Genomic DNA, 23,907 nt, shown 5'->3' on the forward strand with positions numbered 1-23,907 from the left:
GTACTTAGGTTAGTTAGGTTTAAGTAGTTCTAAGTCTAGGGGCTTGATGACCTCAGATGTTAAGTCCCATAGTGCTTAGAGCCATTTGAATTTTTTTTTTTTTCCAAGCTCTGCTGGTAATGTTGTAGAGATCCCAGCTGGATATCTAATGTGCGTTGTAAATTGTGAACAAAACAATTGGTAACACATTTCGTGCGCCACCCTTTAATTTCCAACTAAATAACTCGCTAGATACATATGAGGCAAATACTTAAATGCTTCCGCACCTCCTTGTGCTACTCTATGATAGGTAATTTAAGGAAGTGCGTTATTGGGTTAGATTATATCACAAGCTGCGAGCCACTTATCTTTCGGCTTTCATTGTACTGTAATTTTTTATTGTTAACTTGCCATAGCAATTAAGCTCGCGGAATGCCTCCAGCAACTTTTAGATCAAGAAGTTGTCAATGAAATGCGAAAAACGTATTTTTCTTTCTGGAAAAAAATTTGAAGAATCGTAGAAAAATTTTGGGGGTGGGGGTGGGGAGATAAAAAGTAAAGTACGAGAAACGCAGAAAGAGGAAGTAGGTGGCACGATTATACAGACAGGCTCTCTGAGACTTGGAAAGAAGAGAACTCGTAAGTGGAAGCAAATTTTCATCTTCCGGAACCGTAGACAATGAAACTGTGTGAACAATGTACTGGAGAGTACTAATTTTACCCTTGACTTCGATGTACGCGCACCACGTACACATGCGTTCTGCGTGCAGGTTCTAGGGCCTCTGAGAAACTCTCAGAGGATGGGCTGCTAGAATAAGGACGGGAAACCTGAAGTCTGTCTGGCAAGTGCCCAAATTACAGTGAGTTGTAAATATGTAGGACGTCTCGAATCAGTTTCTATACTACGTACAGATAGAGGTGTGCTGCCCACTGAAGGCTCCTCCCTGTTCATTACTCAGATTCTGAATTCTTATAGAGCACTTTGAACATTAAAGGTGCTTCATATTAGTTTACCCTCATCTTTCCGCTTTTTCATTACATTGCTGCAATGGTACCTGTATACCATAAGGTAATTCAACACTAAGACTGCCTTCGTTGCTACAGCCTTACTTTATGCCTCAGAAAGCAAACGTTTTCTACATTCACCAGCGGGAATAAGGCAATCTGTCTTGAATGATATTATTTCCTCGAGTTGTACATCTACATCTACGTGAGTAAACTGCAATTTGCACTTAAGTGCTTAGCAGAGGATTCATAGAATCATTTTCAGACTATTTCTTGACCGTTCCAGTCGCGAATAATACCTGAGAAAAAGGAGCACACAACTTTTTCAGCGCAAGCTCTCTTACTTTATTACAATGATCGTTCCTCCCTATTTGGGTGGGAGTAAACAGAATATTTTCGGTATTCCGAGGAAGAAGTTGTTGATGGAAGTTTCCTGAAAACGTGTCGCCGCAACGAGAAACGCCTTTGCTTTTATGACTGCCATTCCAACTCTCGTAACATAGCTGTGACACTCTGTACCCTATTCTACGATAGTACTAAAGGAGCTATCATTACACGAACTTTTTCGATGTCCTCCGTCAGTTTTATCCCATACCGTGCAACAATACTCCAGAAGAGTGTCATAAGTGCTGGTGAAGTAGTTGTGTTTTTATTTTGTTGTGTGATTTAGGTTTTTCGTGATTTCCCGAAATAGCTTAATGCAAATGCCGGGATGGTTCTTTCGAAAGGGCACTGCGGATTTCCTTCCCTGACACGAGCTTGTGCTCCGTCTCTAAAGACCTCGTTGTCGACGGGACATTAAACACAAGTCTCCTCCCGCCTCCTCCTCCTTTTGTTGTGTAAGCTAATGGAAATTGGAGGAAGAGCAGGGACGCTGAATATCGATATGGGCGCATCTCTTCTAGTGGAATGCGGTAGAGACCTAGTGTAGTGTGGTAGGATTTTGGCCGTAATTTTATTAAAAAAATTAATAAAAAATAAAGAACTTTACTGCCGTATCAACAAGGTCTAAAATATCTGACCAGCTACCATCAGAATTTAATTTACTAATGACTTTTTGTGGCGGTACGCCACATAACGTGATAAAAATGGTATTGAATAACTTCGCAAATATAACAAAGTTGACGTCGTAACGAAATAAATATTATCGCAGAAAAGTAATAGGCTCTATAATAAATTAATATGATATGAAAATGTAACTGGAATCTCTGTTCTTTTGCAAAAAAGATCGTCCTCTCTTCCCTTTTGTTTCTTCGTAGCCTAAGAAGCCATTTTGTGACGAGGCAAGAAAGCGTGTAAGTTTCATGTAATATTTAGCCTAAATATAATCAAATATCACATGAAAGTGTCACTAATGCTTTCCTGTAACAGCTCCTACATACACGAAGTGATAGATTTCAATAACTTGTGCAAATTTTTTAAGGGAACATTGGTGCAGAGGTCAGCGCCATTGTTCTATATGATAATGGCCGAGTCGTAATAAATATCTCAATATTTGCTAACTTTGACAAACAAAAATATATGTAAATTATTTTCTGGTTCATACAAAATGAAAGCAACGTAATTAAGTAGGTAAACACGTCAATAATAAGACGTAATTTGAGTGGTTCTCTTATAATCATATATTCTGACAAAAAATTATGTGGCATCAAAAGTACACTGAAGCGCCAAAGAAACTGGTATAGGCATTCATATTCAAATACAGAGCTGTCTAAACAGGCAGAATACGGCTTTGCGGTCGACAACGCCTATTTCTGATAACTAGTGACTGGCGCAGTTGTTAGATCGGTTACTGCTGCTGCAATGGCAGGTTATCAAGATTTAAGTGAGTTTGAAAGTGGTGTTATAGTCGGCGACACAGCATCTCCGAGGTACCGATGAAGTGGGGATTTTCCCGTACGACCATTTCACAATGTACCGTGAACATCTGGAATCCGGTAAAACATCAAATTTCCGACTTCAATGCGGCCAGACAAAAATCCTCCAAGAACGGTACCAACGACGACTGAAGAGAATCGCTCATTGTGGCAAAGGTGCATTCCTTCAGCATATTGCTGCAGATATCAATGCTGGGCCGTGAACAAGCGATCAGTATGAGCTTTCGGAGCCGAAGGCCCACTCGTGTACTCTTGATGACTGCATGACACAAAGCTTTACGCCTCGCTAAGTCCGTCAACACCATATTTGACTGTTGATGACTGGAAACATGTTGCCTAGTCGGACGAATCTCGTTTCTAATTGTATCGAGCGGATGGGCGTGTTCGGGTATGGAGACAACCTCATGAATCCATGGACCCTGCATATCAGCATGAGACTGTTCAAGCTGGTGGAGGCTCTGTAATGGTGTGGGGCGTGTGCAGTTGGAGTGTTATGGGACCCCTGATAAGTCAAGATACGATTCTGACAGGTGACACGTACGTAAACATCCTGTGTGATTACCTTCATCCATTCATGTCCATTGTGCATTCCGACGGACTTGGGCAATTCCAGCAGGACAATGCCACACCCTGCAGCCCCACATTATTGCTACAGAGAGGCTCCAGGAACGCTCTTGTTAGTTTAAACACTTCCGCTGGTCACCAAATTCCCCAGAAATGAACATTATCTGGGATGCAACGTGCTGTTGAGAAGAGATCTCCACTACATCGTACCCTTACGGATTTATGGTCAGCCCTGCAGGATTCATGGTGTGAATTCCTTCCAGCACTACATCAGGCATAAGTCGAGTCCATGCCACGTCGTGCTGCAGCACTTCTGCGTGCTCCCGGAGGCTGTACGCGATATTAGGCAGGTGTACCAGTTTCTTTGGCTCTTCAGTGTATTTTGTTCAAAATTGAAATGGTTATTGGTCATTATAACTATGATGTCAAATAATTTTCTGTCAGTGGCTGCTTGGTGGTTTGGTCTTTAGTCCAAAGATTGAGTGATGCAGTTCTACAACCTAGTCTTACTTGTTCACACCATCAACTCTACCTAACTGCTGTAACCCACTTCTGCTTGAGGCTGCTTACTGTAGCCGAGTTCTAATCTCTCTCTTAGCGGCATACTTCAGTTCATTATTAAATTAACTATTTCTTCATATTTCAGGATGTATCCTATCACCCTACGTTTCTTTTGGTCAAATTAAGTCATAAATTTATTTCCTCGCTGATTCTATACAGTACTCCTTAGCTAGTATTCCAATCTACCGGTCCAATCTTCAGCGTTCATTCATGGCACTACATTTTACTATTTTCTTTTCTCGTCTTGGCTGAATTTCGCTTCCACATAAGGCTGCACTACAAGCAGATACTTTCAGAAGAGATACTCCAGCTATTAAATTTACGACGGGCGGTCAATAAGTAACAGAACACTTTTTTTTCTCGGCCAGTTTCGATTGATAAATGCAGTAAATGTTTTGGGACATGGTGCAATATTCCCGCTTCAGCCAATATAATTTCAAGAAGTTTCGATACGTGTCGGCGCTATATTTAGCCTTCAAAATGGCGTCTGTAACGGAGATGCGTTTCAAGAGAAAGCGGTCATTGAGTTTCTTTCTGGGGGAAAACCGGAGCAATGCAGATATTCATAGGCGCTCGCAGAATGTCTACGGAGGCCTGGCATCGAAAGTAGCGCAGTGAATCGTTGAATGGGTCGTCTGTCACCACCACAACCAAGTCGCGCGAACTTTTCCGAGCTCCTGCATGCCAGTCGGCTGCACAAAGCTGTGACTCTTGCAGTGTTGAAACGCGCGTTATACTCTCATTCGAGGTGATATACAGATCAGAATCAAACACCGCGGTGCTCATCTGGATGTCTCTGCTGCTGGTGCTGACACTAGCATCCACCAATTGGGGTTCCTCGTCCCTAACAGAAGACTATAAAGAGCAACGATGGACCATCTGTTTGGTTCAATGAAGAGTACACTCCGTGGGAAGCAGTACGTGGTTAAGGGAACTGGGAAGAGGGGGTGGGGGGTCCTGATGCAGCAAGACGTTGTCTCTGACATCGACCAGTAGGTGGCGTAAGGCCATCGCATTGAACGGAGATTATGTTGAAAAACAGGGCTTTGTAGCCAAAGAGTGAAAAATAATATGGTGTATTGGAATCTTGAATAAAACTAACCTGCTTCAGAAAAAAAAATGGTTGTATTACTTATTGAACTTATGTCGTATATTAGTTTTTCACGCATTTGTCTTGATTACAAAGGGTTTTCTTGCTACTGACAGTCTATATTCTAAATCATTGCATCTTCTGTCCCCATCATTTATTCTGCTGCTCAAACAGCGAATCTCTTCTACTACTTTTAGTGTCTCATGTTTCAATGTAAGGCCGAGCGGTTCTAGGCGATTCAGTCCGGAACCAAGCGACCGCTACGGTCACAGGTTCGAATCCTGCCTCGAGCATGGATGTGTGTGGTGTCCTTAGGTTAGTTATGTTTAAGTAGTTCTAAGTTCTAGGGGACTGATGACCTCAGATGTTAAGTCCCATAGTGCTCAGAGCCATTTGAACCATTTTTTCACTGTAATCCTCTCGCCTTCGCCTGCTGTAACTCGAATAAATTCCATTACGCTTTTTTTGATGTTGATGTTTCTTCTATATTCTTGTTTTCAAGATACTATCCATTCCACAGTCCGTCAACCTGATCTTCCAAGTCTGTGCTGTCTTCGACGGAGTTATATTGGCCTCAGAAAAGCTTAGAGATTTTATTTCTTGCCCGTGAAATTTGGTACCTTATTTTTTCGTTGGTTTTCTTTACTGCTTGCAGAATGTAGAAATTAATTAACATGGCAGATAGACCATAAGACAGTCTCATTTTCAATCTGAATTACTGTCTTTCATGTCCTGCAACTCTTGGAACTGCAGTCTCGTTTTTGTAAAAGTTGTATGCATTTTAAAGAGTTTATTCGAGCCCAAATCATGAAAAGGCTTTTCTAAATCTACAAGTGCTGTACGCATACATTTGTTTTTCTTAAATCTAACTTCTAAGACAAGCTACTAGGTGAGTTTTGGTTCACATATTTCTCTGGAATCCAAACTGATATTCACTCCGTCTTACACCTACCATTCTTCCATCTTTCTATTTTCATTTACGGCTTATTAAACTGCTGCTTTCTTAATATTCAGCGGGTATGGTTATAAAAACAGCCCTCAGTTTACATTTTGTTTATTGATGTAACAGTATTAGCTAACTACACTCGGTTGATTGTTTGTCATTATGATTTTCAGTCTAAAGACTGGACTGATGCAGCTCTCCGTGCTACTCTATCCTATGCAAGCCCCTTCATCTCCGAGTAACTACTGCAACCTACGTACTTCTGAATCTACGTACTGTATTCATCTCTTGATCTCCCTCTACAATGTTTACCTCACACACTTTCCTCCAATACTAAACTGCTATACTGCCACTTGATATTTCAGAATGTGTCCTATAAACCAATTCCTTCTGATAGTCAAATTGTGCCACAATGTTTATTTTCTCCTCAATTCTGTTCAGCACCTCCTCATAGTAACGCAATCTACTCATCCAGTTTTCAACATAATTCTTGTTTATTTATGAGCCTGATAACGGATCGAAACTGGCAGACAGTAAAAAGATATTTTTGAGCGGTAGCTTATACAGGGCAAATCTGAAATCTACTGACAAAATTTCGTAAGTTGTTTAAATATATTTTTTGAGCATTACGATTTTCGGTAGCTTGTTACAACCTAAATGCATTTCATTTGATCTCTTAAACCAATTTGTTTTTTATCTATATTGCACTGAAAATGTCTTCAGTGCAAATGTTGACGATACTTAAGTTTTTGTCTTTTCAGGAAACAAATTTGTTCCTTTCGCCCAATATACGTGGTTGACAACAGTAACGCCCGCTTTGCTCTTCGCCCTCAAGGTTGTATTCATTACTGGTCGGTTCTGTCTCGACTTTGTCTTTACCGACAGTGTTAGTTGCGCACTAACAGTCATACACGGCAGTTTGGATAACTTTTATGGCGAAGAGTTGGCCTATATGCATCTCTTGTACAGTCTCCTGAATATTATCGAAGAGGAGCAGAGTTTTTTCTGCAGCGAGAGCAACCATATCACCAGCACGTTTTTATCGTGTGAGGGACGTTGATTAGCCTGTGTTTTGTGTTGAACTTTTTGATCACTTGATATTACAGGCTTTTCAGTGCTTCACAGAAACAAACGAAAGTGTGGTTAGAAATCGAATAACTCATAGTAGCATTATTACTCCGTAACGAGCCACCGAATACGACACTCAAAAAAATCTCTGAACTAGCCCTGAAATTTTGTCAGTGCATTTAGAGATCAGCCTTTATTGGTGAGCGCAATGTAATTTCAGCTGCTACGAAATATTAGCTCTTAAATGCCGTCAACGTAGAAGTCCGTATATTTATTCGCTTAGCTCACAGTAGTACATAAAAACAGTGAAATGCTTAAAATGGCGATAAGAAAATAATTTAAAACAAAGCCATATGCAGGAATTTGAAGTAGTGGCGGAAGCAGAATACACTGATCAGCCAAAATATTGTAACTATGCGTCGTGAGACTGAATGCCACCTTGTGGCGTCGTGGACAGGACATGCGGCAAGGAATATTCATTCTTTTAAATAATAATAAAAATAAAACGAACGACGTACCACGAAGAAATTATCTGAATGTGATGGAAATTGTTAGATGTGATGTACATATACAGAAAAAAAAGATTACAGTTTCAGAAAAAAATGGACGATATATTCAAGAGAAAGGGCTTCACAAATTGAGCAAGTCAGTAACACGTTGCTCCATCTCTGGCCGTTATGCAGGCTGTTATTCTTTTGAATAAATCATCCAGTTTTCTGAAATTATAATCATTTGTTTGTCTGCACATGTACATCACATCTACTGGTTTCCCTCCAGTTCGGATAATCCCTTCGTTGTAGACCACTTTTGTGTGTTTGAGTGTACTTTAGTGCATTGGTAAGAGAGCTTGGTTCGTTGCATATGGGGAGATGGAAATCTCTTCGACGGAAACGCCTAGTGGTGCGACCAAAGATGTTGACTTGGCCTTTCTGTGGATTTAATTGATGTTTCCATGTGTTACATCACTGGATTGGGAGATTCAACTGACGTTGGATGGAGATATGGGGGAGTTGAAGAGTGTGGTGAGTGATTAGGTAGGTAGTGCCGCCAGCATATTGCAGGAGGTAGTTTTTTTTTTGGGGGGGGGGGGTGGCGGTTTGGGAATGTCTGCAACGTACGGGATGTACATCTACATCTACATGATTACTCTGCTACTCACAATAAAGTGTCTGGCAGAGGGTTCAATGAACCACCTTCATGCTGTGTCTCTACCGTTCCTCTCTCTAACGGCACGCGGGAAAAACGAGCACTTAAATTTTTCTATGCGAGCCCTGATTTCTCTTATTTTATCGTGATGATCATTTCTACCTATGTAGGTGGGTGCCAACAGAATGTTTTCGCAATCGGAGGAGAAACTGGTTACTGAAATTTCATGAGAAGATCCCGCCGCAACGAAAAACGTCTTTGTTTTAGTGATTGCCATTCCAATTCAAGTATCATGTCTGTGACACTATCTCCCCTATTTCTGGATAATACAAAACGAGCTGCCCTTATTTGTACTTTTTCGATGTCATCCGTCAGTCCCACTTGATGCGGATCCTACACGGCACAGCAATACTCCAGAATAGGGCGGACAAGTGTAGTGTAAGCAGTCTCTTTGGTAGACCTGTTGCACCCAATGAATCGGTCTTTGGTTTGCTCTAGCCACAATATTATCTGTGTGATCTTTCCATTTTAGGTTATTTGTAATTGTAATCCCTAAGTATTTAGTTGAATTTACAGCCCTCAGATTTGCGTGACTTATCGCGTAATCGAAATTTAGCTGATTTCTTTTAGTACTCATGTGAATAACTTCACACTTTTCTATATTCAGGGTCAAATGCCACTTTTCGCACCATGCCGTTGTTTCTGTGGTCTTCAGTCCTGAGACTGGTTTGATTCAGCTCTCCATGCACCCTACAGTAAAGCTGCATGCCCTCGGGAAAAATTGCGGCCGTAGTTTCCCATTGCTTTCAGCCGTTCGTAGTACCAGCACAGCAAGGCCGTTTTGGTTAATGTCACAAGGCCAGATCAGTCAATCATCCAGACTGTTGCCCTGCAACTACTGAAAAGGCTGCTGCCCCTCTTCAGGAACCATACATTTGTCTGGCCTCTCAACAGATACCCCTCCGTTGTGGTTGCACCTACGGTACGGCTATCTGTGTCGCTGAGGCACGCAAGCCTCCCCACCAACGGCAAGGTCTGTGGTTCATCTATCTAAATCATTGTGCAAATCGTTTTGATCATCTGATGACTTTACAACACGGTATATGACAGCATCATCTGCAAACAATCTAAGACGGCTACTGAGATTGTCTCATATGTCGTTAATATAGATCAGGAACAATAGAGGGGGCCGGCCGTTGTGGCCGAGCGGTTCTAGGCGCTTCAGTCTGGAACCGCGCAACCGCTACGGTTGCAGTTTCGAATCCTGCCTCGGGCATGGATGTTGTGGTGTCCTTAGGTTAATCAGGTTTAAGTAGTTCTAAGTTCTAGGGGACTGATGACCTCAGATGTTAAGTCCCATAGTGCTCAGAGCCATTTGAACCATTTGAACAATAGAGGGCCTATAACACTTCCTTGGGGAACGCCTGATATTACTTCTGTTTTACTCGATGACTTTCTGTCTATTACTACGAACTGTGACCTTTCTGACTGGAAATCACGAATCCAGTCGCACAACTGAGGCCATACTCCGTGGGCACGCATTTTGGTTAGAACACTCTTGTGAGGAACGGTGTCGAAATCCTTCTGGAAATCTAAAAATATGGAATCAATCTGACATCCGCTGTCGATAGCACTTAATTACTTCATCAGTATAAAGAGCTAGTTGTGTTTCACAAGAACGATATTTTCTGAATCCGTACTGACTATGTGTCAATAAATCGTTTTCTTCGAGGTACTTCATAATGTTCGAATACAGTATATGTTCCAAAACGGTGTCGAAAGCCTTCTGAGCGGTGAAAGGACCGAGCCTTACGGCAGTCCTGGTGTTGAGTGAAATATGGTGGAGCAGGTGACGTTGATTGTGACACACTTAGGACGGTGGTGAAAAATTTGAAGAGCAGAATTCCATACTGGGTCAAAAACATTTTGCATGTCAGGGAAGGTAAATATAGCGGTTTTCCGTTCATTTAGGTGGCAGGAGATAAGGTTTAAAAGTTGAAGTAGCTAGTCACCTTTGATATAGTTGGGACAAAAGTCACATTCTTCGTACATCCATAACTGAAATGGAGGACAGTGGGACGTCAGCTGGTATAAATTTATATTAAAAATGAAGAAATTTCTCCAGCCGTATTTAAGGTGTCGATTTTATTTTCGCAACGTTATCTTCAGGCCCATACACTTACTGACGTCAACTGCGTGCGGCTGATACTAGAAGTCAGCCGCACGCAATTGACGTCAACAAGTGTGTGGGCCTGAAGATGATGGTGTTACATCGTTGAAACTACGCTACTGGCCATTAAAATTGCTACACCAAGGAGAAATGCAGATGATAAATGGGTATTCATTGGACACATATATTATACTAGAACTGACATGTGATCACATTTTCACGCGATTTCGGTGCATAGATCCTGAGAAATCAGTACCCAGAAGAACCACCTCCGGCCGTAATAACGGCCTTGATATGCCTGGGCATTGAGTCAAACAGAGCTTGGATGGCGTGTACAGGTACAGCCGTCCATGCAGCTTCAACACGATACCACAGTTCATCAAGAGTAGTGACTGGCGTATTGTGACGAGCCAGTTGCTCGGCCACCATTGACCAGACGTTTTCAATTGGTTAGACATCTAGAGAATGCGCTGGCCTGGGCAGCAGTCAAATATTTTCTGTATCCAGAAAGGCGCGTACAGGACCTGCAACATGCGGTCGTGCATTATCCTGTTGAAATGTAGGGTTTCGCAGGGATCGAATGAAGGGAAGAGCCACGAGTCGTAACACATCTGAAATGTAACGTCCACTGTTCAAAGTGCCGTCAATGCGAGCAAGAGGTGACCGAGACGTGTAACCAATGGCACCCCATACCAACATGCCGGGTGATAACGAATACACGCTTCCAATGTGCGTTCACCGCGATGTCGCCAAACACGGATGCGACCATCATGATGCTGTAAACAGAACCTGGATTCATCCGAAAAAATGACATTTTGCCATTCGTGCAACCAGGTTTGTCGTTGAGTACACCATCGCAGGCGCTTCTGTTTGTGATGCAACGTCAAGGGCAACCGCAGCCATGGGCTCCGAGCTGATAGTCCATGTTGCTGCAAACGTCGTCGAACTGTTCCTGCAGATGGTTGTTGTCTTGCAAACGTCCATTTGTTGACTCAGCGATCGAGACGTGGCTGCACGATCCGTTACAGCCATGCGGATAAGATGCCTGTCATCTCAACCGCTATTGATACGAGGCCGTTGGGATCCAGCACGGCGTTCCGAATTACCCTCCTGCACCCACCGATTCCATATTCTGCTAACAGTCATTGGATCTCGACCAACGCGAGCAGCAATGTCGCGATACGATAAAGCGCAATCGCGATTGGCTATAATCCGACCTTTATCAAAGTCGGAAACGTGATGGTACGCATTTCACCTCCTTACACGAGGCATCACAACAACGTTTAACCAGGCAACGCTGGGCAACTGCTGTTTGTGTATGAGAAATCGGTTGGAAACTTTCCTCATGTCAGTACCTTGTAGGTGTCGCCAGCGGCGCCAGCCTTGTATGAATGCTCTGAAAAGCTAATCATTTGCATATCACAGCATCTTCTTGCTGTCGGTTAAATTTCGCGTCTGTAGCACGTCTTCTTCGTGGTGTAGCAATTTTAATGGCCGGTAGTGTGGTTGCCAAAATAAAATCGATACCTCAAATGCAGCTGGAGGAATTTTTTCATTTTTAATATAAAAGCCACATTGGATCGTGGGAAAGTGTAGGCTGGTTGCAAGGTGCTGGTGGGTTCGTTGGATAACAATGGATTGAAATATTTGGCTGAAAACTGCCTTGAGGTCAGTGAAATGGTTCGCGGAAGCCATACAAGTGTGATATGGCCGTGACAACGTGTAAGACTTTGGCAGACAGCGTACCCAGCCCCGCCGCCACGTCTTGTCCCTTCTAGCAGAACAAAGAGGCAGTGGAAATAACAGCCAGTGCATAGCGCTGGGAACGACGGTGCCCTTGCTGCTCGGGATAACGGCGGGCCGGCGCGCCTCTCTCCAGTTTTCACGCATGCACGTGACCATACGGCAGCGTCTGCTACGCGCATGCGCCTCCGCTGCCCCTGTCCGGAAGCGGCGCGCGGCAGAAGTGTGCCGGCCCTGTGCTAGCGCAGCTGTGGCGGCGCGGTGTTTGCTCGCGCGCCGTGACGAGCCGCTAGCGGCCCAGTTCGCGCGACCCTGCGGATCACGACCAGCGGCCGGCAGCTTCCCACGACAGCTGCGGCCGCCTACACGCGACGGGGCTCTGCTAGCGGTGACGAAGCGGATCTCCAGTAGCGCTGAATCACCGCATCTCACGAAGAGCAAGCTGGGCGGTACACACGATAGGTAACGGGCCAATAGGTACAGCAGGAGGAGGGAAGAAGATTAGGGCTTAGCGCCCCGACCAGATCGAGGTCGTTAGAGATGGAGCACGAGCCTCGGATTGTTCAAGAATAGCGGGGAAAAATCAAGACACCGTCATATGATTTGTTGTTCTAGAAGATGCGTTCTACAATGTATAATAAAGGCCTTTAAACAGTGTGAGTCTACTGAAGAAAATTTCCGTAACTATAATGTACGAGACTTCTATAAGACCTTTGCTGGGAGAATCAATGGATACGGCTCACGAGATGTATGTTTCAGAAAACCAGATGGAAAACTAGCGCTCACAAATCGGGAAAATTGTGAGGAGCTGGAAAGATACTTTTCCGGACTCCTCAATTGCCCTGAACCTTCTTCAAGATTCCCTCAAGAAACTGCTATCTACACAAATCCAGAATCCCCACCACCTACACTAGAGGAGATCCAAAGACATATTCATAGACTGAAAAACAACAAGGCATCCGGAGAAGATAATATCACTGCAGAACTACTTAAAAATCTTGGACCAAATTCCCTCAAAGAACTCACTCAAATCATCACAGACATTTGGCAGACAGAAAAACTACCAGAAGATTGGAAATGCGCCCTAATTCATCCACTGCATAAAAAGGGAGACATGGCAGATATAAACAACTATCGAGGAATCTCCCTTCTCCAAGTCACTTATAAAATCCTCTCAGCTTGTCTTCTTCAACGAACACAAGAACAACTCGAACACAGTATTGGTGAATACCAAGCTGGCTTTCGCCCTCACCGATCCTGTGCAGAACAAATTTTCAATTTGAAGACAACACTAAAATACAAAGCAGTCAGAAACAGTCCGATCATTTGTTCCTTTGTTGATTTCGCAAAGGCTTATGATTCAATCGATAGGCAATCTCTCTTTATTATCCTTGAGAAGCTAGGACTCAATCCGAAAACCCTAAACCTTATCAAAGAAACGCTCACAAACACAACTTCTAAGATAAAATTCCTGGGTGAAATATCAGAGCCCTTCCTGATCAAAACCGGCGTCAGACAAGGTGACGGCTTGTCTCCACTCCTCTTCAACCTTGTCTTAGACAAAGTCATCCGAGAATGGGAAAAAGAACTGAAGAATCAAAATTACTGGAAGCCTATACAACTAGGAAGATCTAAAGATGGTATTAAAATTTCATGCTTGGCATTTGCAGATGACGTGGCCATTCTAGCAGAAAACGAGACCACAGCAATTAAACAGATAGACATTCTCAAAGAATGCGCCGAAAAAGTTGGGCTACAAATTTCCTTCCAAAAAACCAAATTCATCTGCTCAAAATTTGAAACTCAAAAACTGACTACAAAATATGGACAAATTGAGAGAGTTCCATTCTTTAAATACTTAGGCGAGGTCCTAGAACCCACAGGGGGAGAGAAAACTGCACAAAAAGTTCGACTGCAAAAACTGAAAAGAGCATACTGGAAAACCCACAACATCTACAATAAAAAGTGTCTCTCCATTCACTCAAAAATACGACACTACAATACAGTAGTCAAGCCCGAAGCACTATATGCCAGCGAAACACTCACACTCCATAGAAAAGGCGACCTGGAAGGCATCCTGAAAGAGGAACGCAAAATTATCAGAAAGATTCTTGGCCCAAAAAGAACGGAAGATGGATACAGGTTACAGTCTCGGAAAACTACAGAAAAATTATCTAACCTCGCCGCAGACATCCGGAAAAGAAGACTAAAATTTTACGGTCATATCCACAGACACCCAACACCCAGACTCTCCCACAAAATTTTAATATACATTGAAAAATTGAAAACCATACCCTGGATACAAGAAACCAAAACAGATCTAGCAAATGCACAAATAAATTCTTCAGAAGTTATAAACAGAAATGTATACAGGCAAAAAATCAATAGTTGGAAAGTACAACCAGAGAATGAAGTTTGCAAGAGACAGGGGACAAAATGGACAGAGGAAAGAAAGAGAATTCATGGGGAAAGAATGAGAGAAGTTTGGAGAATTAAAAAATTGAATCGGAAAAGCTTTGCGTGATCCGTATGGGTCCAATCGCACATAATAATAATAAAAGGCCTTTAAATTTCTCTGAGAAATAGTTATGTGCCACAAGGGAAGTCGGGTTACGTTTATGTTGAAGAACCAAGAGGAAACAATAACAACGGAAGACCAGCAAAAAAATACTCGGATTAAAAAGAGTGAAAGACAGCGATACACTCGTTTACCCTTACCGTTCAAAGTGTACATTGAATATGCAATGACGAAAATGAAAGCAAATGTATCGCAGTATTGGAAGATGTGGGGTTTGGGCTAGAGGTTGCGCAAGCGTGGGGTTATTTTACAATGGCATTTATTAATAAACACGTATTTACACATAGCCGGCCGGAGTGGCCGAGCGGCCGAGCGGTTCTAGGCGGTACAGTCTGGAGCCGCGCGACCGCTACGGTCGCAGGTTCGAATCCTGCCTCGGGCATGGATGTGTGTGATGTCCTTAGGTTAGTTAGGTTTAAGTAGTTCTAAGTTCTAGGGGACTGATGACCACAGATGTTAAGTCCCATAGTGCTCAGGGCCATTTGAACCATTTATTCACAAATAAATGGCATCATCTGAAAGTCTTGGCAGTTAATATCAGATTGAACAGCATTCTCCACCTTTAACAAAAGTACAGGCATTCATGTTCACTTATTTCCTCGAGCGAAGAACCAACGGCATACCAGACACAAAACAAGACTTTCCCCTTGTTCCCCCGAAAACTTCAGATATTTGAAAGGTGCGATAAGCAAAACGTCTCGAGTCCTCTAACACTGGACACTTTGTCTCCTGGTTACCGCACAATTGCTACCGTCACCCAACCATTTCCATGATCATTTGCTTCAAGGTTATCCAAAGTAAAATTTAACGTGCTCAAATGGGTATGAGCACTATGAGACTTAACTTCTGAGGTCATCAGTCCCCTAGAACTTAGAACTACTTAAACCTAACTAAAGTACGGACATCACACATATCCATGCCCGAGGCAGGATTCGAACCTGTGACCGTAGCAGTCGCGCGGTTCCAGACCGAAGTGCCTAGAACTTTGTTGTTAATCCGCGACGTAGATTTGCTCCACATCAGGCTCGCCTCCTCGAGACCTGAGTCGAACCTGTAACAGTTATGTAGTTTTAGAAAATACAACAGCGACTGGAAGTCTTCACCAATTTCAGTACTGGCGACATAATAACTTCTCCCTGACAACATCTGTCAGATGCTCAATAGCAGATTCTTTCTTTCTTTCGCTTACGCCTTTTCCCGCAGTTTTCGCAGGGTCGGCATGGTTACAACAGATTTGGCATGGATAATGGAAAGGAATGGCTGAATGCCCTTCCTGCCGCCATCCCATACCCCCCCCCCCCCCCCCCCCCCCAGGACGGAGTACCCCAGCTGTGTGCATCTTGGGTAAGTCAGGAAAGAGTGCGAATGTTTCCAAATGTCTGTGAGTTGTGTAACTGAGGCGGAACTTGGGGACCAGCCCGGTATTCACCTAGCGGGATGTGGAAATCCGCCGAAAAACCACATCCAGGCTTGCCGGCATACCGGCCCTCGTCGTTAATCCGCCGGGCGGATTCGATCCGCGATCCGGTGGCGGCGCGCCTACCCGAGTCCAGGAAGCGGCGACTACTTGGGTTAGCTACGCTGAACCCACAACAAGTGTGGCCAGCGCTTCGTACAAGGCCCACAGCCTCCCCACACTAATCGCCTGCTGGACGTAGTGGCCTCTGGTGGCGGCTCAAGTTGTCATCGCGTCTGTTCCGTACCACGGGCCTGCACATCCAGGACCTGCGCAATGGCAGACAGACCTGGGCATTCCATCAATGGCTTACCCTGTCGAAGCGCCACGGGATTGTCCGTTACTATCACAGCGGCCACAGCGATGACCTCTAGATGATATTCACAGCACTTTTCCTTGCAGCAGATTTCCCACCACTGAACAACGCTGTTGCAGCACAGATTGGAGTGGCGCTGCTGGTGGCCACACATCACCAAACGGACTCTCTCATGAGACTCGCAAACACAAGAACCACGCAAGTTCGACCCACTAGGTTGGTGGGAAGAGTAGTTTGCCGCGAAATTCAGTTTCACGGCACAAAAGATTCAGGATTGGAATTAAAATTAAAATTGAAAGGGTACCAGTGATAAGATACTCTGATATATTGCTATTCTCAGTGAAAGTGAGGAGGAATTGCAGGATCTGTTGAATGGAGTCAACAGTCTAATAAACATAGAGCAAATCGAAGACATACGAAAGTGGTGAGGAGCAGCGGAACTGGGATTAGTGATAAACCTGACATCAAATTGGGGACCACGTAGTAGAAGAAATTAAGCTTTGATTTAAACTGGCGTATCACAAACGAAGCAATGAGGATGAAAGAAGTAGACTAACACAGACGAAGAGTGCATTCCCACATAAAAGAAGCCTATTATTATCAAACACAAGACTTAATTGAGGAAGGTATTTGCGTCAATGGGAGGTTAGGCCACACTTTACAAGGAAGTAAATAATGGGCTGTGAAAACCGTAAAAGAAGGAAATCGAACTATTAGAGACAAGTTACAGATGGTTGCTAAAAACTAAATGCATTCCTAAGATAAGAATGAGGAGCTCCTATGGTGAATTGGCGAAGGGAAATAATATGCGTGAAACATCAGAAGAAAGGGCAACATTGGTTAAATCATCAGCAAATAAATTCCATGGGTTTAGAGGAAGCTGTAAATAGCAAAACTGAACTGGAAAAAAGAAAATGTAATTTATCAAGGAAAAAATTGAGTACATAGTGTGCAAATGCTACTCTCAGATGGAAAGGTTGGCACTGGAGGAGAATTCGTAGCTGACCACATCAGACTAGTCAAAACCTGATAAAAGGAAAAGAAGTCTATGCTCTTTTCGAAAGAACCAGCCTGAAAAGCGTCTTAAACGAATTCGTGATACTTCTTATTTTTATCTATTGCTGTAATTCTTGACAGGTATCACTTAGAATTAAAAACAGAATTTTTAAGTCTGCCACCTGCGATGGGCTGAGGCCTAGAAGGGTTATTGTACCATGAAGGGTTGTAGAAATATGTTGTGTCTTGGAAATATAAGCATTTCTTTGGCTATGTGTGAGGAATGAATCTTGAAAGTTTGGTAGAATCATTTTCTTATGACCGGCATATGATACGTCTATCATTTGACGAAAACAGAGCTAAGATAACTGAGTATTTGCACATCACTTTCGTCACGATTGAATCGACCGATTAAAAATGTAACACGCCTATGAAATGTTTCGATATCTTCCTTTAATCTGACCTGGTTTGGACATGGGACATTCAACCAGTACTCAAGAACAGGCCATGCAAGAATTCTGTACGCTGTTGACTTTTTGTTTTCGGGGTTGTCAGTCTACTGACTCGTTTGATGGGATTCGCCACGACCTTCTCTCACGTGCTATCCTCCTTATCTCAGAGGTATCACTGACACCTAATGCCTCAATTATTTATTGGATGTACTCCAATCTCTTTCAGCTACAGGTTTTGTCCTCTCCATCTCCCTCTAGTGCAATGGAAGTTATTCCTTGGTGTCTTACGTGTGTCCTATCATGCTATACCTCTTGTTGTCCGGGTTTTCCGGAACATCTCCTCGCCGATTCTGCGGAGTGCCTATTAATTTCTTACCTTATTAAACCATCTAATTTTCAACATCCTTCTGCACCACCACATCTCAAACGCCTGAATTCTGATCTTTTCCGTTTTTCTCACTGTCTGTGGCTTCCATATTATGCTGTGCTCCAAACGTACATTCTCTGAAATTACTTCCTCAAAGTAAGGTTTATGTTTGGCACTAGCAGACTTCTTTTGGCCAGGAATGGTCTCTTTGCTTGTGTTACTCTGCATTTTATATTCTTTTCACTCCATCGTTTTGCTTACACGTAGCTTAATTTCTTCGTTTTGTGTTCTTCGTGAGCCCGTATTTGATATTAAGCTTACCGCTAATGTAATTTGGTTTGCTCCCCACTATTGTCATTTTTCGTCGGTTTATTCTCGATCCATTATCAAGCGAAACAGAACACCATCTCTGATTGTGCTACAGTTCTCACACTTATCAACCCATGCTATCCTTGGAAATGATTGGACTTTATTTTGGAAAGTCTGCTGGTATATTTCCAGTCTTGTAGCTTCTATAAACCAACTCGAATAGTCCTTTGGTTGCTATTTCCCCCACTGATTTTAAAAATTTCGAATCCTATTTCTTTTATCGTTTCAACAATTTCTCCCTCTTCTAGAGGCCTTCAGTGTACTCTTTCCAGCTATCTGGTTTCTTCTCTGCGTTTAACAGCGGAATTCCTCTTGCCCTCCTGGACTTTTAATGTTAAGGGCTGTGCTTTTAATTTCACCAAAAGTCGTTTTGACTCTTCTATATGCTGAATCTGTTCTTCAGACGTCAATTTCATTTTCGATCTGAGACTGTATCTGCTCCTGGGTATATTTCACAATCCAGTGTCTGACTTCGTGATTTCTTCACTTAAAACCTCCGGGCTGATAGGCCGCGGTCGATGTATAAGACTCGACCTTGACGTTTTGTGCCCGATTGCGGGATACATCTTCCGAGGTAAAGCGGCTAACTGCAGTCGGAGACTAAACGTCAGAGGAGAGTTTTATACATCTACCACGCCTATCAGCCCGGAAGTTTTAAGTTTACACAATACCGATCGTGAATGCCTACATTGTTCGTGATCTCTGTCTTACCATGACGTAATTTAAACGAAATCCTCCTGTATCGACAGGCGTTTTCCAAATATACCTCCTCCTCCTGTGAACAGCCGTCTTGGAATGAAACTCTCTGTTCGGTTCCTAAAAATTAGCATTATTAAAAGTGGCTGATTGCTACGTTTACTTTATTGTAGGAACTAGCCTTTTCTCTGCAGCCTCACTCGTGTAAGCATCTGAGACATATGTTGCACACATCTCCTCGTCCGTACCCTCTCTGTCTCTCCACGTCCTCCTGCTCCCTCTCTGTCCATTTTCTCTGTCCGTCTGCTCTTCGAACATATCAACCTCTCTCTCCCTCTGTGCATCTCCTCCTCTCTCTGCACATCCCCTCCCACCCTCTCTCTCTGTCCATATTCTCCTCACCTTTCTCTGTATGTACATTATCTTTTACTGCACCTCTCTGTCTGTCAGCTCTTCCTTCCCCATTTCTCTCTGTCCATATCCTCCTCTTCCTCCTCTCTTTGTCGATCTTGTCCTCTCCTACTCCTTATCCATTTCTTCCTGCCCACTCTCCCTACCTCCTCCTCCCAACCTCACTCTATTCATCTCCTCCATCCCTCTCCCCCCATCGATCCCTTTCCCCCATGTCCCTTTCCATCTCCATCTCCTACCCTCTCTGTAACCTATCTTACCCCCCTCTCTGTCCATCCATTTCTGCTCCCTCTTTATCTGTCCCCTCCTGCCTGCCCTCTGTCCAACCCATCCTGCCTCCCTCTGTCCCTATCTATCCTCTAATACCCCTAAGGATGTCCCTCCCCTTTTCTCTCCATCTCAAACCTCCAATCATTTCCATCCACACATATAGCTTCATATCAGGGGTCTGAAAGCCATGTTTTTGCCCCTCACATGTCGGCTGTTGTGCAAAGCAGGTCAATAAAGCAGGCCTGCATTACTTCAATACACCTGTCAAACTGAGCAACCTACTTGTGAAGGGCTGGAAAAATCATTTCTTGTCCCTATCTTGTAGGCTGCAAGGCAGGTCAGTAAAGCAGGCCAGTAATCTCAGTTGTCCAGGTCAGCCTCTACGTCAGGGGCTCGGAAGAAGACAATTTTGGCTGTATTTCTGCTCCTAAGGGAGCTAGGAGGTAATAGATCCCACAGTGCTGATTCTCTCTCTCTCTCTCTCTCTCTCTCTCTCTCTCTCTCTCTCACACACACACACACACACACACACTGTTTTATACATAAAGATAACAAATTACCCTGTATTATCACAGAGCTACGATGTCACCATCTCATTTTTCGACATGATAGCATCCTCAGATGTTTTATTTTAAGAAGGGCAACACAAAAGTTAACTGGCTTTTGTTTCAGTTCTGCGGCCCACACCTGGAATGGAGACGCAGCAGCTGTCCTCTGCGCCAGCCAAGCGGACGAGGGAGAGTTCGGCGCCGTCTACGTCTTCAACGCCGGACCCCATGATCGCTGAGAGTGCCGTGGCGTCGCCTGCCACGTCATCAGCCTCGCCAGCGGCACCGAGGCACCGAGCCAGTGACGTCCACCCGCCGTCCCTGGGCGCCCTCTTCGGCCGCGACGTCGTCTCCGGCGCTACGGCGCGACGCCTCGACCTGGGCGTCACTCTTCCCAGGCACACGCCCACGCCGGCGCCGCTGTTGACTGCAGCGCCTCCAGTGACGGATGAGGTCGTCGACGACCAGGAGGAGGTCGAGATAGAGTCGCCGGACTTCGAGGACCAGGTAGAAACCACCTTTACTTACTTCCCTTTCCTATGCTTTGCCTTACTGAAACTGGAGAAGATGCTGTAGAGATCATTCATTTTGCTAAACAGCTGATTTAAAAGCAGAACACGCGTATTAGTTTATTACCATTTTCTGATGTACATAATACACGATGGAGCCGTGTGCTCGTAACATGGATCAGACAGCACCGAAAAATACTCATTAATTGACAGCAATATGATTATAAGAAACAGTGAAAACGCTTCCAGAAGTGCTGGTGTTAATTACAGAAAAAGCAGTACAGTACAGTAATTGAATTACTCCTAATCATCTGCTTATTTATTACTGCGAGTAAGCGGAGTATTTAATTACTACTGCGCATAACCGAAGTACAGTGGACATACTTCGTTCATTTCCAGTAGGGTGCCGGCCGCGGTGGCCAAGCGGTTCTAGGCGCTTCAGTCCGGAACCGCGCGACTGCTACGCTCGCAGGTTCGAATCTTGCCTCGGGCGTGGATGCGTGTGATGTCCTTAGGTTATTTCATTTTATGTAGTTCTAAGTTCTAGACACTGATGGCGTCAGGTGTTAGGTCCCATAGTGCTCAGAGCCATCTGAACCATCATTTCCAGTGGTAATTAAGCGCATGATTAGCACCCAGAGCTAGAAAACTGTAAGCTAATATAGTTGGGCAGGAAAAACATCCTCAAGATATTCAAACTCAGTATTAGTGGTGTGAGGTTTAAAACAGTCACGTTGATTAAATGTCTAAGGTTAACGCTGCAAAGCGACCTAACATGGAACGAGCACGTCAGGTTGGTTGCAGGGAAGACGAATGGTTAACTTCAGTATATTATACGAATTCTGTCAAAGTGTAGCGCATCTACTCTGAAGAGCCAAAGAAAGTAGAATAAGCATACGTATTCAAATGCAGAGATATGTAAAGTCAGAATACGGCGCTGCTGTCGGCAACGTTTATAGAAGACAAGAAATGTCTGGCGCAGTTGATAGCTCGGTTGCTTCTGCTACAATGGTATGTTATCAAGATTTAAGTGAATTTGAACGTGGCGTTATGGTCGGCGCACGAGCAGTTGGACACAACACCTCAGAGGTATCGATGAAGTGGGGATTTTCCCGTACGACCACGTCACGAGTGTACCATGAATATCAGGAAACCGGTGAAACATCAAATCTCCGACATCGGTGAGGCCGGCAAAAGATCCTGCAAGAGCGGGACCAACGACGACGGAAGAGAATCATTCAACGTGACAGAAGTGTAAGCATTCCACAGGTTGCTGCAAATTTCAGTGCTGGGCCGTCAGCCGTCAAGTGGCTTTCGGAGCCGAAGGCCCACTTGTGTGCCCTTGATGACTGCACGACACAAAGCTTTACACCTCACCTGGGGCCCTCAACACCGTAATTGGACTGTTGATCACAGGAAACATGTTGTCTAGTCGGACAAATCTCATCAAATTGTATAGAGCGAAAGGACGTGTATGGGTATGAAGACAACCTCGTAAATCCATGGACCCTGCATGTCAGCAAGGGACTGTTCAAGGTGGTGGAGGCTATGTAATGGTGTGTGGTCTGTGCAGTTGGAGTGATATGGGACCCCTGATACGTCTAGATACAACCCTGACAGGTGACACGTACGTAAGAATCCTGTCTGATCACTTGCATCCAGTCATGTCCATTGTGCATTCTGACGGATTTGGGCAATTCCATCGGGACAGTGCGACACCCGAAACATCCAGAATTGCTACAGAGTGGCTCCAGGAACATTCTCCTGAGTTTAAACACTTCTGCTGGCTACTAAGCTCCCCAGACATGAACATGATTGAGCATATCTGGGATGCCTTGCAACGTCCTGTTCAGAAGAGATCTCCACCCTCTCGTACTCTTACGGATTTATGGACAGCCCTGCACGATTAATGGTGTCATTTCCCACCAGCACTACTTAAGACATTAGTCGAGTCCATGCCACGTCTTGTTGCGGCACTTCTGCGTGCACGCGGGGGCCGTACATGATATTAGACAGGTGTACCAGTTTCTTTGGCTCTTCACTGTCTCAAGGAAACCGCGTGTCACACATGCTTGAGTACTGCCTTAGCGTTTCGTATCCCCACCAGATAGGGTAAAAGGTAAACATCAAAGCAATTCAGTGACTTGTTGGCAGATTTGTCATCGCTAGGTTCGATGAACACACGTGAACGCAAATGGGAAAGCCTGAAGGGTAGAAGGCATTCTTTTCGTGAAACGCTAGTGACAAAGTTTTGAGAACCAGCGTTTGTGAGAGACTGCAGAACAAATATTCTGCCGAAAACGTACATTTCGCACTAGAGCCGCGAAGATAAGTAATTAGAACTCTTAAAGTGGCCTTGGGGGAAGTGGCAACAAAAGGACGATTCGCGTTGGTGTGTAGAATATATGAGTGTGACGATATACCATCTGACTTTCGGAAAAATATCGTCCACACAATTCCGAAATCGGCAAGAGCTAACAAGTGCGGGACTTTTCGCACAATCAGCTTAAAAGCTCATGCGTCCAAGTTGCTGATAAGAATAATATACAGAAGAATGGAAAAGAAAATTGAGAATGTGTTACATGACGATCAATTTGACTTCAGGAAAGGTAAAGGCCCATAGAGGTAACTCTGAAATTGCGGTTGATAATAGAAACTAGACTAAAGCAAAATCAAGACACGTTCATAGGATTTGTCGGCCTGGAAAAAGCGTTCGACAATGTAAAATGGTGCAAGATGTTCAAAATTCTGAGAGAAACATAAGTAACTATGGGGAGAGACGGATAGTATACG

The 23,907-nt window shown here is 44.0% G+C and overlaps 1 protein-coding gene across 1 annotated transcript in view; it reads left to right on the plus strand.

The window, feature by feature from the left end:
* Nucleotides 1-23,907, plus strand: part of LOC126482073 (uncharacterized) — a 193,726-nt gene that overhangs the window by 23,617 nt on the left and 146,202 nt on the right. The window contains exon 2 of the mRNA XM_050106048.1: nt 20,730-21,112. Within this exon, the coding sequence (XP_049962005.1) occupies nt 20,730-21,112 (383 nt within the window). The remainder of the gene's footprint in view (nt 1-20,729; nt 21,113-23,907) is intronic.

The sequence above is a fragment of the Schistocerca serialis genome, chromosome 5 (genome assembly GCF_023864345.2).
Source record: "Schistocerca serialis cubense isolate TAMUIC-IGC-003099 chromosome 5, iqSchSeri2.2, whole genome shotgun sequence".
NCBI classification, from domain to species: domain Eukaryota; kingdom Metazoa; phylum Arthropoda; class Insecta; order Orthoptera; family Acrididae; genus Schistocerca; species Schistocerca serialis.